A 15,201-nucleotide genomic window follows, 5' to 3' on the forward strand; every position below is an offset into this window, starting at 1 on the left:
TCAAAGGACTGTTTCATGATTCATTTGAACATACATTTTTCAATATAATTATCTGGTAATAACAAACCTAAAGGAAGAGAAGAAAGAAAAATTTGTTAATATATTTCAATGAAAATTTCCTACGGTTGTTTGAGCGAGTAAAAGATTTTTCTGTGCGAGTTTCCACTAACAAAACAAAAAAAAAAAAGAGGAAAATTCTCTTGCTGCAAGATGTTTGGTTAGCCCACTACTCATCCAGAATTGCTTTTTTCTTCATCACGTGCATAGTTAGGGCATCAACCCTATTTTCATGAAAATGTACGGAGGTAAAATTTGGGCTGGCGGCTAGGTTTTCACAGCCAAATACGATACATCGAATCCAATCACCTTTAACTTTCCTGCTTCTTTACCCGACGATGGAGTTCAAGGACACAGGTCTAGGGGCCAGTCAGTCTCAAAGACTGGGAAGTAATCGCAAGTAGTTACCAACGAACAGTGATTGAAGTCACGCTAACAATTGATAATTAGCTAGTGTCCTCTTCGAGGATAATAGGTTGAATGTCCCCGGGTTTGATCTAGGATTTGTAGACGATACAAAGGTCCCCGATAAACATCTGTCTCGGGGGCAGCAGTTCCAGATCCTGTGCAGCTCAATGGCACATTCAAGAAGTAGTGCTGGCGGCTCTAATAACATGAGCAATCAGAACCTTCACTTGAATGAGTTTATCATACTTAGTAGTAACGAATCAAGTTTCCAGGATGGTATCCAGATACGGGATCATGCCCAAGGCTTGAAGTTTGCCTCGATTAATTCTGAAACTTATACTGGGGTGGACTTTTTACCTAACAACTTTACAACCAATGAATTCCCGCCCATAAATTCTTCTTCCCCCAATGAATCCTTTTATAATAATTTTGTTCCCTTATCACCACTTTCAATACTACAGAAGAAACAATTACCAGTTGCGGATAGTCCGACACTTCAATACATCACACCAAAGAAGTTGTTGGACTCATTTGAAAAAAGACTGCCCAAAAGACAGAGATCAAATGAAGATGCAGATATTAACGGGAACCAAAAGAAAAAACTGAAAGCTCAACTTGATCCAAGAGAGTTTGAACACTATAGTGAAAGGCAAGCCCAAGAATTCGAAAGAACGAGATACGATTTCATATGTGGAGTACCAACTGCAAGACGTAAAGAATGTAGGAGAAACATTGGGTGCAAAGCCCATTCGTTCGAAACTAAATCGAAAATTTTGAGAAGCAAACCTTTATCAACACTACTTATTGAAGATGAAAAAAATTCGAAGGAGACTAGATTAAGAAGAGTTCAAATGAAAAAGTATTTTAGTTTGAAAGAAAAGTATATTGCTTTTAAAGTAGAGTCACCAAAGGAGGATCCTCATCATCATCCTTATGTGAAGAAATGGATCAGCTCGTCCTTGAACACAAGTATTGCTCCTTCAATAACCAAGACCTCAACCCCAATCCCTAGCCGAACCCAACTACCGGAAGCTTCTTCTGAGCAATATAGGCTATTACCAAATAAAGGAACGCTTAGTGAGCCACCGAAGCAAATTAAAGGGGATAAAATGAAAGATTTCACTAAAAATTTGGCTCAAAGCTCAAACGAAAAGTCTGCTACCGTTGTTGCTTTTCTTCATCTTAAGTTAAAACCACTTCAAAATGTCTCTGTTGATGAAAGATGTATCGATTTGCTTAATAATTTTGCAGCAAATCTACAGAAAAAAACCAAAAATCTCAAATAAAAGTCAAAAGAAAATAGTTGAATCTTTAGCGATCTACATAGTAATATATATTTGTGAGAGTGTATTATAAATGCTTATTATTTTCATATGATCGAATGAATAAAAGGCTATTGAACAGAAGAAGTCGGAAAAATGGGAAAGTAAAATATAAACTACATCAACTATATCCATAGTTGTTCAAAAGTTAGTTTGAAAGCTATTAATGGATGTAAATTTTTTTTGTAAGTAAAAAAAAAAAAGCAACAAGAATTAAATTAAGTTAAACATAGGCGTGAAATAAATATCAATTAGTGGAGTTTTGATTTCTTGGAAATAAATCAACTGGCTCCATATCAACATCCTCGTCATTATTATTAACACCAGCTCCTCCAGGGAAAACAGCAGGTTGCACAATTTGTGGTGCATTTGTGGTTTGGGCTCTATTAATATGAATTGATTGATTGGCTTCATTATCAGTATTTTCAAGGCCATCATCGGCTTGTTGATTAGCTTCTTCGACCCATCGTCTATTTCGATAATAATTCCTTATAAGACTTTGAAAGTGTTCTCTCATTTGATCAGGTGGCATATTCCCTTCTGCTAATTCTCTAAATATTTCTCGATGAACTTGTTCCATATCTTCATTACTTGCTGAAGCATCTGTACTTTGCAATAATCCTAAACCTCTCCTAGCTGCCCATGCATTCATTTCTTCAATCATTACCATACGAACTCTTTCGTCAACTCTATCATTTTCATTATTCATATCTGCATCAAGGTTATTAACATTTAATACATCAGGTTCTATAAGATTATTAGCTGGGGGTCTAACCGCATCAGTGAATTGATTGGTTGTATTATTAGCTCTCCTTCTTCTATCAATTGCGTTATTGAAATCACCATGTTCTATAAGATAAGCCCGATCTTCCATAACTCTATTTAAATGATCTCTTAATCTGTTAACACCTTGACCAGAAAAGACACAAAATGATGTTCTTTGATATTCATTAAAATCTGGAGGTGGTTCACGGCAATACTGAGTGATTTCTCTTCTTAAAAAGGATGCAATACCCGTTAATGATAAATGTGTTAATTTTGGACAATTTTTTAATAATAAATATATAGGACCAATAGTCAAGTTAGTACAATATGATAAATGAACTCTTTCCAAACAGTCTTGTTCACCACGACGTCTGACCAATTCTAATATACCACCATCAGTAATTAAGTTACATTTAACTAAACCAATTCTTCTTAATTTTGGCAAAGTTGCTAATTCTATTAAAGTCCAATCAGTTAATTGGGAGCAACAAGCCAAATCAATATATTGAATTCGATGGCATGAACGAACTAAAGATTGAACACCAAAATCTGTAATTAAACCACAATGTCCAAGATGAACATAATGTAAACTTCTACCTAACAAAGCCAATGCTCTTAATGAAGCATCAGTAATTTGCATACATTTAGATAAAACCACATTTCTTAATCTTGGAGCACATTTGACCAATTTTTCAACTAAACGATCAGTAATTGCATTACAACCAGTGATATCAATAATTCTTAATTTTTCAAGATAATGATCTTCTGGGATTAATTCGAATAATTTGTCTGTTATTCCAGCAGCATTACTTATTCTAAATTCTCTTAATTGAGACAAATCTGCAAAAATTTGTTTTAAATATTTATCACTAACATTAGGACAATTATGTAAATCAATTTCAACCAAAGATTTACAATTTGTATACATTGCTATTATGCTTTCATCTGTTATATGATCACTATTATTAAATTTTACTCTTTTCAACATTGGACAAGATCTGAGTAGAGTTAAAATTGCATCTTCAGAAACAGATCCACAACCTGGAGCATATAGACCTTGTAATCGAGTACAATTCCTAGATAATGCATATATTATATCATCATGAATATCTTGAACTCCAGTCAAATCAATTGATTGTAGTTTTTCACAATTTTCAAGTACTGACGTTATTGGAACATGACTTAATTTAGTACAATTAACCAAAGTAAGTCTTTCTAGTTTTGGACATCCAATAAATAAAAGTAACAAAGAATCATCAACAAGTTTTGTCATAAAGGATAAATTTAAACGTTTGATAAAACTTCTATAATCCCAATGAGTAGAATGTTTGGGTAATTCCATAATTGATCTGATTTTTTTGAAAGCCACGTCATTTTGCATATTTGGTCTGAACCATAGAATTTCGATAATTAAATTAGCGAATTCTCTGCAAACGGTTAATAACGCGAATAAATCCTTCCTTTCCAAATAATGAAATATTTGTAATAAAACTTCTGACGGTAATTTTAAAACTGGGGAATTAGAATAATTGAATTGTTGAATTTGATCTTGAGTTTCTCTAAAAGATTCTCGTCTAGCTATAAGGCTTTGACGTAGCTCTTTATAATCCTCATTAAAATCATCACCATCCATATTAAAATTGAATTCTTGATTGTTATAATCATTATCGTTATCATTGTCAATATCATTATCATTACTATTATGACTGCTATTTGAAGAAGCACGAGTTGCATCAGCAGCAGTTGAACGAGGAATCATATTTCTTCTGTTTGGAAGATTATCCTGCGATGAAGATGATGAATTCGTAAACGCCATTATCGAGAAAAGAGAAATAAAACCAAAAACAAACGACTAAAGGAAAACGGTAAGACGAAGAAAAAAAAAAAAAAAAGAAAAACAGATAGGAAACCGAAAAAGAAGGAAAGCACTCAATCAATTGTAATTAGTGTTGCGGACCTTTTTCAAAGAATAAAACTTAACAATAAAATGCCTGGACAAAAAAAGTTGAGATCAAAATCAATCAAAATCAATCGAAAACAATCACTAGCCGTTGATTTGCAATATGTTTTAACTCGCAGGCAATAACCAATGATAACTTGCTTAGTAAAGTAAGATAAGTGGGGGTAAAGGTAAGATTAAGTCGAGAGGCAAAACCAGGGCAAAAAAAAAAAGACTCAAGTATAGGATTGATCAACAGGGATAAGATGGGATAGGGGTTTGGATGGACCTTGATTAGTGACTAGTGTACAATGATGATCAATGAATAAGTACCAGCTGTTAAGGTTAGATTCGCTCAAGAGAAACGAAGTAAATTCCAAATTAAATCAACCAAAACTGAAAGCCTGAGAAATCTCTCAATCAAAAGTAAACACAAATACAGTCTCACCTTTTTTTTTTAGTTTTTTTTTTTTGTTTTGTATGGAGCTACAGGAGGAATCGTTAAGCACCAGCAACAACGGTAGTAGCAGAAGTAATAGCAGCAGCAGCAGTAGTAGTAAAATCAAGAACAACAGCAGCAGAAATAACAACACGGTCGAAAAGGCAGACCACCGATTGTACCTTTTCTCACTCAGCGCTATCAGTACAATTGACGGCTAGCGCTAGCACCAAATAAACAAACAGTGAGAACACGAGACTCCAGAAGAAACCGTAGATGAATTCTCAGATGGAGCAAGCGGATTCTGGTCTGATAGAATTGAAATTCCCAATCAATTCATCAAAAGTTGGCGGAAACTGAAGAAAAAGAAGTAGTTGTAAATTGATCAAAAAAGCTGTTAAAAAAAATTAGGCGGCAAACTTTGGTTTCTTTGTTCAAATGCAGGAACTTGTTCTACAGTGAAAGATTAAACTTATATATGTTTATTTTTATGAACCGCAATGAAAGTCAAAGTAGATATGTAACGTTAATGAAAATGAATTAGAAGAAAGGCTAAAGATTTTAAATACAGAGATCCCCCAATTAAAGAAATGAAGAAACAAAAAGGACAAAAATAACAAAAAGAACAAGAACAAAATAATAGAAAGAAAGAAAGAAGCAAATATATATATATATAAATAATCAGTGAATTCGTTCAACGTATAAATGCAGAAGGAGTTTAATCAGAAAAACAGGTTTCTTTGGCTTGAGGCCACTGCAGGGGTACCAGGATTTGAGTTATAGCCCAAAGCAGCTGAGCTTAGAGAAAGTTGTTCCAATTGTTGCATAACTGCCAAGTCTTGCTGGTGTTGTTGGAAATCACCCTGTTGCACTGGAGCCATTCCCACTGGTCCCATTGAAAGGACACCAGGGTATGCATTTGGGTGTGGTTGTTGGGGTTCTCTGCGAGGCGAGGTTGCCTGTTGGAACTGGGGTGGTGGTGGAACAATCATTCCTCTTTGAGAAGCAAGCACTTGAGCATCGTATCCGCCAGTGATTCCTTGGGGGGATGCGGTTTGAGCTTGGGCCTGGGCCTGGGCGTGAGCCTGGGCTTGCACTTGAGCTTGGGCTTGCACTTGAGGCATCACCGGATATCCACCAACGAATCCATTTGTACCATTTGCAGGTAATTGAGTTTGGTATTGTTGATTTGGAGGTAATCCGTAAATATTAGGTTGTAATATACCATTGTTCATTGGGGCTTGTTGTAAATTCATATAATTGATTTGATTGTATAAATTTTGAGGCATCATATTTTGGTGTTGATTCTTCAATTTTGAATTATTTCTCTTATTTTTACGATTATTCATTGATGTAGAACGATTTAAACGATTACTGGATAATCCAACTTCATCCATTAATTTTTTATATGGTTGGAAATTGTTAACACTAATTTCCAATAAAATTCTCTTAACTTGCAGAATAATAAACTGTTGATATTTAGCGTTCTTGTTTGGATCATCATTATCATCTTGTAAGGTTAATAATAATGGATTTGAAATGATCTTATAAATAAACAATGGTCCCGCAGTATTTTCAATATTTTCCATTAAAATGTTTTCTAACAATTTAGTTGGAGGTTTAAAGCTATAATTTTCATCATTTTCAAAATCTTCAAATTTACCAAAAATTGAATCCATTATTAATTGTTTTGGTCTTAAATCAGATCGATTATTAATAATTTTTAAAATTGTTAAATTAGCCAATTTATGAGTACATAATTTAGTCAAATTTGGTAAAAACTTATTAGTTAATAATTCAAAACGATCATCAATTGTTGCTCCACAACCATTAAAAGTATCTAAAAACCAAGTAATCAATAATGAACCATTATTATTAATAACCAAATCATTAGCAAATTCAACAATCAATCCAGCAACCAATAAAACTTGTTCATTAGAAATTGCATTATTATCATTAGAACTTTCTAAAATTGTACGAATACACCTAGCACCAAATCTACCAAAACTAATTTCAGCAAAATTATCTAACATAGTTTCAAAAATAAAATCATTGAAAGGAGAACCAAATTTAATACAACCTTGTAATACATAATTACCAAATTGATCATTAAATAATTTAACAGCATAAGGTTTTAAACTAGCTCCAATCAAATATTTTTGTTGAAAGTTTTCTTCATCGTTTTTACTTAAATCATTTGATAAATTAATAATCTTCTGAATTGCCCAAGTACCATTTTTATGAATGCTTAGTTGAGTTAAGAATGGAGCAATTTCTTTAACCATCATTAATTTAATTAACTTTGAATCTAAAACAGTAAATAATTTTTGAACAATTGTATTACCCAAATAGTCATAACATAATTCTGGCAATTCATCCAACATTGCTAAACATAATTCTTCAAGTTCTAATTGAGTTAAAACTTTATTTGACAAATCATTTTCTTCGTTATCAGAATTTGAATATTCTTCATCGGATTCCCTTTCCCGTTTTGTTGATAAACTTTCTCCATTTAAGAGTAATTCATTATTTTCCAAAAGTTTTCTTAATTCTCTTAATTTTGGAGAATCAAATTGTCTTAAAGGAATTGGATCAGGTAATGGACCAAAATTATCTTGATAATTATCATTCGAATAACCAATTGATTTATTAATGATTGATATAATTTTATTGATATCAATAAATTGATCATTTGATCTTCTGTTAGAATTACTTAAACAAGAAATTGAATTGATTAAACTTTCTTGAATCGATAATAAATCGGTAGGTAAAGGTTTAGTATCAATTGGAGATGATCCATTAATATGAAGATTATTAATATTTGTTGAGCCAGTATGATGATGACCATTATTTGCTGATTTATTTTCAATTGATTTAGCAGAGGATGTTGAATTTGATTTTGGTAAATCACTAATTTTAGCAAAAGCAACATATAAGATAACACCAGGAACTAATTCTAAATGATTAAAACTTGCTTTTAAACTCATTGCAACATCAATATTAAGACATTCAACTAATGATAATTTAGAAGTATTAGTACGAGTTACACGAACACTAAGTATACTCCCCATTGAACGATGATGACCCAAAGTATTGTTCAAGATTGACCATAATTTAATTGAATCAATAAATTGAGGCAAATTATCAAATAATAAGCATTTTGTTGGGCCCAAATTAGGATTTTCAAAATTAGTAGTAATAATAAATTGATTGTAATCAAAATCATCATGTAAAATTGGTTGTTGAGATTGATAATTGGACAGATTATTAAAATTTTGATTATTAATTAAATATTGATTAGATTGGGGTTGATGTTGTTGATGTTGATGATGATGTTGTTGTTGATGTTGTAAATAGTTTGAATTTAATAAATTAGAAGGATTCAAATTATTCTCATTCAAAAGAGGAGTAGAACCAGAATAAGTTTGTGATCTGTTTCTTGAAGTAATTGGAGTATTTAAATTTTTGGGAATTATAGATGCTTGAGGTATAATTGGAGTATTTGAATTAGAATTTTTATTACTTTCTGGAGTAATTGATGCATTAGAATTATTATTATTAGAAGTATTAGTATTATTAGTATTATTATTATTAGTAGGAGTATTCATATTAACAATTAAATTATCTAGTAATGAATTCATGTCATTAGATTTATTAGAAGCGGCTAAAAATGGAGAACCCGAAATACGATTATTTTGATTTGAATCCATGAAACCATAAGAACCATTATAGATTGGATTTGGAATTGCTGCAGTGGTGGTATAAGATCTATTTCTTTGAGTGACTGAAGGAGTATTTGATACTGGAGTAGGGGTATTTGGTAAATTTGAATCATTTGTTGAATTTGTGGGTGATAAATTGTTTTGAGTTGAAAGAATTGGGCTTAAAAAAGAATTTGAGCCGTTTGCATTATTATTTTGATTTGAATCGTTTTCAAAAGTTGATTCCAAAATACCACCATTAACTTGATTTGGAGAATGGGACAGTAAAGCATCATCATTCCAAATTGAATTAGTTGAAAATAAAGAACCAGATCTCATACGTCTTGGACCATTTGCTCCTATATTACTTGACGAAGTAGAAGAAGCAACATTATTATAATTGAAAGGTTTATTATGAGAATTTGCATTGGGTATATCAATTGCATTTGATTGGGGAGAAGGACTAACCCCAATTGAAAAAGAATCCATGGCCGGTAAATTCAAAGATTCTGAATTATAACTATGACCAGTGATTAAAGGAGAAGTTGAAGTTGATAATGAAGTGGTTGTAGTTTTATTTTGTTGAGAATGCGAATTTGAATTTAAAAAGGAGGAAGGTAAAGTACCAGCTCGATTTCTTTGAGGAGGAGGAGGATTATTTTGATTATTTTGTAGGAAATTAGAAGGGGTTAAAGATATTGAGGGAGGTGAAGGATTGTTCAAGCTTGGATTTGAGTAATTGTTCATCTTTTATATGGAGAAATGACAATACAACGAGTAGACTTTTTCAAAGTGAAAAAAAAAAAAAAAAAAAAATCAAATATGAAAAAAGAAAAGACAAAAAAACAACAAAAACCAAAAGATGAAAAATGAATAGGGGACGGGGTTGCTTTGAATCAACACACCATTAAACCACTAGATCTGAATCGCGCTGGTTTTAGTTTTGCGTTCTACTCTTGATTTGTTAAGGCAAAAAAACAACTTTTTTACACCGTTGAAAAGCGCTAAGCACAAGAGTACAGGTAATCAATTGAAATTGTCCCAGTACCAGTTGTCAAGACAAATCAGACAGTGATTGGGTCAAAGGAAACTTTGGAATAAAGAGGAATGATTTTCTTTCTATCTGGAAGAATTGGATACGTGTGCAAACTAAGCGCCCAGCAAGTGAGAACGATTGGACAGCAATTGGATAACTAATAGGCAATTGGTAGCAATGGATGTAAGTGCAGTTCAATGAAGAATAGACCTACTTGATCTATTGGTGATTGATGAATTAGAATGGGTTGGTAGGAAAAACAAGTAACTAATTTTTGGAATTGTTGGGGGTATGTGGGATTTTCAAAAAGCGAACAGGAGACAAAATTTTCAATACTTACTTTAATACTAACTATACTATAACTCGCCATACATTATATTAACTAGACTAACTATACTGGACTACTGTAGCGCTAATCCTATACTATAGGTACTAGAATAATGTAAGACAGTAAATTGTACTGTCGAGCACCTACCCATACTCATAGTCTGCATACTTGTGCCATAACTTGCTAGAACTGTTAGCACTTGTTAGAACTTAGCACTCTGTTACTCCTAACACTAATACTACAATAATACTCCTAACACTAATACTACAATAATACTCCTAACACTAATACTACAATAATACTCACTAATACACTAATACAATACACTAATACACTAATACTAATACACTATTACTAATACACTAATACTAATACACTAATACTAATACTAATACACTAATACACTAATACACTAATACTAATACTAATACTAATACTAATACTAATACACTAATACTAATACTCACTAATCCATAAATAAACACTACGGATCAATGACGTTATTGTATAGCCCCAATCACCTCCGTACACACAGTGCTTCCAGTGAGTAAGGTGTAAGTCCATTGACTGAATAGTACTTAAGCTAAGGCAAGTGGGTAAGCAGCTAGGAGGCAAGACGATGTAGGACACTGTAGGGTGTTGTAAGACTAACAGTTGGACCCGACCCCAAAGGATCAGGATCACAAGCTACAGATCAAGGAAGACATAGGCATATCAAAGGTACAGAAGATAGGAAAGAAGATATAGGCATGATCAAGATGAAGAGTGGTAGCACAGGGCAATTAGAAGATGATGAGAAGGTATAGCTACAATATGATGGTATGGTGGTAATGGTATGGTGGTAATGGTATGGTGGTAATGGCAAAGACGCGTACTTACCAGGTTTGGATGTACGGGTGAAGAAATATCGATCAATCTTTATACACAAATGAAGTACTAGTCATACAAGCCAGTATAATGTTACAAGACTACCTACAGAAAGTATGTTTGGCGATAGTGAACCAGGATTCGGCGCACTTCAAGAATTACATTTCGATAAATCCAGGATTGAAAGAGGGACAAGCAAGATCACAGTATCCAGTACCCAATGATTTTGATTTATATCCATTACCAGAAAAATTTAAACCGGTGATTAAACAGTATCTTAAGTTGATTCAATCCGTGTATGTACAAGGCGATATTGATTTGAGTTTCAATGACAGCTTGGAATTGGTTAATCATTTGAATAGAGCGGCGGAGTCCCAAAGTAATTGGATAAATTTGTCTCTAATCAATTGTTGTAATGAGTTAATTGGAATCTATCAGGTTAGACTGAAAAACTACCCGGAAGAAGAATTACAATTAGAAGCAGCCGCTGCAATGAGCTTGGACGAGTTGAACACAACCGGTCCAAACTCTTTGGAAAAATTGGCTTCCACCATTAATAAATCTTTCAAATTATCACTTAATGATAAGAATTTAGACCTTTCTCAAAGTAAAAGAAGAGATATTTTCTTCTTCCTTGGTGCTCTTATCAAAATCTATTTCAAATTGGGTAATTTGGACTTGGCCAAATCAGTGGAAAAAGCTTTGAAAGGTATAAATTTAAACTTACCTAATGTTAATACCATTCTATCTTCTTCAAATCAAATGTCGAAGAAATCAATGGTGACGTATCTCTATTATAGCTCTTTGCTATCTTTGGATGATGCCGACTTTTTATCAAGTGAAGCGAAACTAATCGATTGTTTGAAAATTTTATCCTATTGTGAATCTAAAAATTCAATTTTTCTAAATCGTCAAATTGAAAAATTATTAATTATTCTCCTTCCCCTTCGTCTTTACAATAAAAGATTGGCTCCTTCATCCTCTTTATGGGGCCAGTTCCCAAATTTATCTCTCATTTATAGAGATCACCTTTTCGAAGCCATTAAACTGGGGAATTTGGCTGAATTTAACCACTGTCTACAAAAATATCAAATCATCTTCTTAAAGAAAAACCTTTATCTTTTAGTTGAAAACTTGAAATCTTTATGCTATTTAAAGCTAGTTAAAAAAACAGTGGCACTTCTACCCAATCCAAATCATATCGTTCCATTATCAGCTTTTCAAATCACTTTCAATCTCTCCGATACCGTTCCCTATTCTCTCGACTCAATCGAATGCATTTTGGCGAACCTCATCCATAAAAATAAAATAAAAGGTTACCTCTCTCATGCCAACAGGTGCATTGTCCTCTCGAAAGTCCAACCTTTCCCCGATCAAGTAGTTAAAGATATAGATGCAAAATAGTATATATATAATAAATAGACCCGTACACCAGTTTGCCTCTTGGAAAAAATCACAAAGTAATGAAAATTTTTACCCACAAAAATCAAATCGAACGAAAAATCATCACTAATCTTTCAATCTGTACCAGAAACACTTATATTTTCTCTACTTCTACTTACTCTGCTAGTTAGAAGATATAGTATCCAGTTTTTCAAATTATCCAAGATACTTTCATTCAACATTTTGACTCAACAACATTTTTTCATAAAAGACTTGAAGAATTTTCTAACAAGTCCGAATAATATATCTATAAAATAAGAAAATTGATAAAAAATGTCATTTGTTAATATTTGTCGTGATAATACCGATCCATTTTATCGTTATAAAATGCCTACTCTTCAAGCTAAAGTTGAAGGTAGAGGTAATGGTATTAAAACATCCATTGTTAATTTAGCTGAAGTTTCAAGAGCTTTAGGTAGACCTCCTTCATACGTCTTAAAATATTTTGGTTCTGAATTAGGTGCTCAAACTTCAATGGATAGATTCTTAATTAATGGTACACACGATAACAATGAATTACAAGATTGTTTAGATGGTTTCATTAATAAATTTGTCTTATGTGCAGCTTGTAAAAACCCTGAAACTGAAATTCAAATTAAAGGTAAAGATGATTTACAAAGAGACTGTAAAGCTTGTGGTCGTGTTACTATTATTGATCCAAGACATAAATTATCTTCTTATATCTTGAAAAATCCTCCTGATAGTTCTTCTAAAAAAGGTAAAAAAGCTGCTACTGCTACTGCTAATGTTGTTGGTGGTGGTAAATCTATTTCTGATATTGCTTCTGGTCATAAATCTGCTGATGGTCAAAATGGTGAAGCTGCCGATGATGATGATGATATCTTAACTAAAAAAATTAATGCTGAAGCTGCTGCTTTATCAAAACAAACTGTTGAAGTTGCTGATGATGATTGGGCTGTTGATATGTCCAAGGAAGCTATCGAAGCTAGAGCAAGAGAATTAGAAGGTCTCAACTTATCCGATGATCAAACTAAATTTAATGATTTTGGTGAATGGTTATTAAATGAATCAAAAGATTCAAAAGATGATTTACCAAGTGATATCGATATCTATAAAAAAATTGTCGAATTAGATATTATCGAAAATCCAGAGACTGTTCAAGTCTTATCTCAAGTTTTATTCGATGAAGATATCATTGAACAAATTGATGAACACGTTGGTTTGTTAGCTAAATTAATTAATGGTCAAGCAGAATTTGAAAAATCTTATTTGGGTGGTTTAGAAAGATTCTTAGGTTTAGAAAAACCAGATTTAATTCCAACTCTCCCAAAAATTTTAGCAGTCTCTTACGATAAAGATTTAATTAGCGAAGAAGTTGCTTTAGCTTGGGGTTCAAAAGTTTCAAAGAAATACGTCCCAAAAGATGTTTCTAAAAAAGTTCGTAGAGCCGCTAAACCTTTCATTAACTGGTTGAAAGAGGCTGACGAAGAAAGTGATGATGAATAGATTTTTCATCATGACACGTCCGTTTATGTTATTCATTTTCTTTCTTTATATATATTATATTATCTAATGAGATAATTGCTTTGGTTTGTTCTTCATACCATTCGTTTTTTTATAAATATTTTCTTTATATCGTTAATAGCATGTTTAATTTACTTTGTATTGAACGTTTTACAGTATTATTCTATTTTAAGGTCCTACAAAAAGTTTCATTTGAAAACTATATTTTGAACCTATATAATTAATTGGACTATATTACAATCTGATAAAGTCTTGACCTTATCGTCTGTTTTGTTGGTTAGGTGCTCCTCCAAAGCCAATTTGACCAGTCTTATTACTGTTGAAATTAGGTAAATTTGGTAATCCAGCCATGTTTGGGAAATTAGGAAGTTGAGGTGGCATACCCGGCATACCTGGCATACCTGGCATACCTGGCATATTAGGCATTCCTGGCATATTGGGCATATTAGGCATACCTGGCATATTTGGCATCATACCCATTGGCATACCCCCTGGCATCATACCCATTGGTGGCATACCAACCGGTGGTGACTGTAAGTTTGATGTTTTATTCAGAGGTGTATTGGATGCGCTACCACCTGGTGGACCCGCAGGCGAAGGTCCACTCATTATTGAAGCCATAACTTTTTGAGGATTGAATTCACCTCGTAACTTATCTTGTTTGCAACAGTAAGCCGTCCATGTAAATTCGTCAAACCCGTAATTGAAATAATCTGATATATCAGCCCCTGGAAATCTCCATGGCTTATCTTTTAGTTTTGCTAAGTCAACTTGTGTCAATGGTTTGCCTTCAAATTCAGCAACTGAATTTATATCAATGGTTGATTCCTTATTTGTTATGGTTGGAGTACCTGATGTAACCTTGTTTTCTGTATCAGCTTCGCCTTCGTCATCATTAACAGATGCTATTGTTTCATTTATTGGTCCTGTGCTAGTAGTGGTTGTTGTGGAAGGCTTAGGGCCACTATCTCCTATGACAAACTCTATATCTTCGTCGGAATCTTCCTCTTCGTCATCTTCGTCATCTTCATCATCATCTTCTTCTTCTTCTTCACCAGCCTCTTTTTCATCTTCTTCCTTCTTGTTCTTTTCGAACTTCGCTAGCTCATCTGAACCTTCTTTGTCTCCTGCTTCTTTTGATGTACTTTTGGAGCCACCTCCAACACTCACCTTTTGTTTCTTGGTCACTGGCTGAGACTCTTCGTCAGAGCTGTAAAGATTCTCCTCTTCGTCACTGCTATTTGACATAATTGCTAGACAAGATGATGATTGATTATATCAAGTGATTAAAAATCTGAAGTGTTTTCATTTCACTTTTTTTTTTTGATTTTTTTTTTTTTTTTTTTTTTTTGATTTTTTTCATTATCAATTGGAGGTGCGGGTGTATCTACAAAATGGCCCCAAAAATAGT

The 15,201-nt window shown here is 33.0% G+C and overlaps 7 protein-coding genes across 7 annotated transcripts; 4 read left to right on the plus strand and 3 right to left on the minus strand.

Annotated features, from left to right (window-relative positions):
• Positions 1–632: 632 nt before the first annotated feature.
• Positions 633–1,751, plus strand: HYPBUDRAFT_6652 (uncharacterized protein; the record flags this gene model as incomplete). Its single annotated transcript, XM_020223595.1, has 1 exon — positions 633–1,751. The coding sequence occupies one exon, from the start codon at positions 633–635 to the stop codon at positions 1,749–1,751; it is 1,119 nt and encodes a 372-aa protein (XP_020076449.1).
• Positions 1,752–1,952: 201 nt separating this feature from the next.
• GRR1 (SCF ubiquitin ligase complex subunit) lies at positions 1,953–4,185 on the minus strand (the record flags this gene model as incomplete). The annotated part of the gene is made up of 1 exon (XM_020222558.1): positions 1,953–4,185. One exon carries the CDS (start codon positions 4,183–4,185, stop codon positions 2,035–2,037), a length of 2,151 nt encoding a protein of 716 aa, XP_020076450.1. The 3' UTR covers positions 1,953–2,034.
• A 299-nt stretch (positions 4,186–4,484) lies between these two features.
• Positions 4,485–5,282, plus strand: HYPBUDRAFT_153190 (uncharacterized protein). The gene has a single exon (XM_020221416.1). The coding sequence runs from the start codon at positions 4,972–4,974 to the stop codon at positions 5,149–5,151; it is 180 nt and encodes a 59-aa protein (XP_020076451.1). The 5' UTR covers positions 4,485–4,971; the 3' UTR covers positions 5,152–5,282.
• Positions 5,283–5,652: 370 nt separating this feature from the next.
• Positions 5,653–9,378, minus strand: HYPBUDRAFT_149120 (ARM repeat-containing protein; the record flags this gene model as incomplete). Its single annotated transcript, XM_020220180.1, has 1 exon — positions 5,653–9,378. The coding sequence occupies one exon, from the start codon at positions 9,376–9,378 to the stop codon at positions 5,653–5,655; it is 3,726 nt and encodes a 1,241-aa protein (XP_020076452.1).
• A 1,574-nt stretch (positions 9,379–10,952) lies between these two features.
• HYPBUDRAFT_109439 (uncharacterized protein) lies at positions 10,953–12,266 on the plus strand (the record flags this gene model as incomplete). The annotated part of the gene is made up of 1 exon (XM_020218702.1): positions 10,953–12,266. The coding sequence occupies one exon, from the start codon at positions 10,953–10,955 to the stop codon at positions 12,264–12,266; it is 1,314 nt and encodes a 437-aa protein (XP_020076453.1).
• A 312-nt stretch (positions 12,267–12,578) lies between these two features.
• Positions 12,579–13,772, plus strand: TIF5 (translation initiation factor eIF5; the record flags this gene model as incomplete). Its single annotated transcript, XM_020218682.1, has 1 exon — positions 12,579–13,772. The coding sequence occupies one exon, from the start codon at positions 12,579–12,581 to the stop codon at positions 13,770–13,772; it is 1,194 nt and encodes a 397-aa protein (XP_020076454.1).
• A 276-nt stretch (positions 13,773–14,048) lies between these two features.
• Positions 14,049–15,038, minus strand: HYPBUDRAFT_6657 (cleavage polyadenylation factor subunit; the record flags this gene model as incomplete). Its single annotated transcript, XM_020223596.1, has 1 exon — positions 14,049–15,038. The coding sequence occupies one exon, from the start codon at positions 15,036–15,038 to the stop codon at positions 14,049–14,051; it is 990 nt and encodes a 329-aa protein (XP_020076455.1).
• Positions 15,039–15,201: the final 163 nt, after the last annotated feature.

This window comes from Hyphopichia burtonii (assembly GCF_001661395.1).
Source record: "Hyphopichia burtonii NRRL Y-1933 unplaced genomic scaffold HYPBUscaffold_4, whole genome shotgun sequence".
Taxonomy (NCBI): Eukaryota; Fungi; Ascomycota; class Pichiomycetes; order Serinales; family Debaryomycetaceae; genus Hyphopichia; species Hyphopichia burtonii.

Excerpts from the sequence above, each read along its gene's own strand:
- HYPBUDRAFT_153190 (XM_020221416.1), top strand. The coding sequence starts at position 4,972 with ATGGAGCTACAGGAGGAATCGTTAAGCACCAGCAACAACGGTAGTAGC.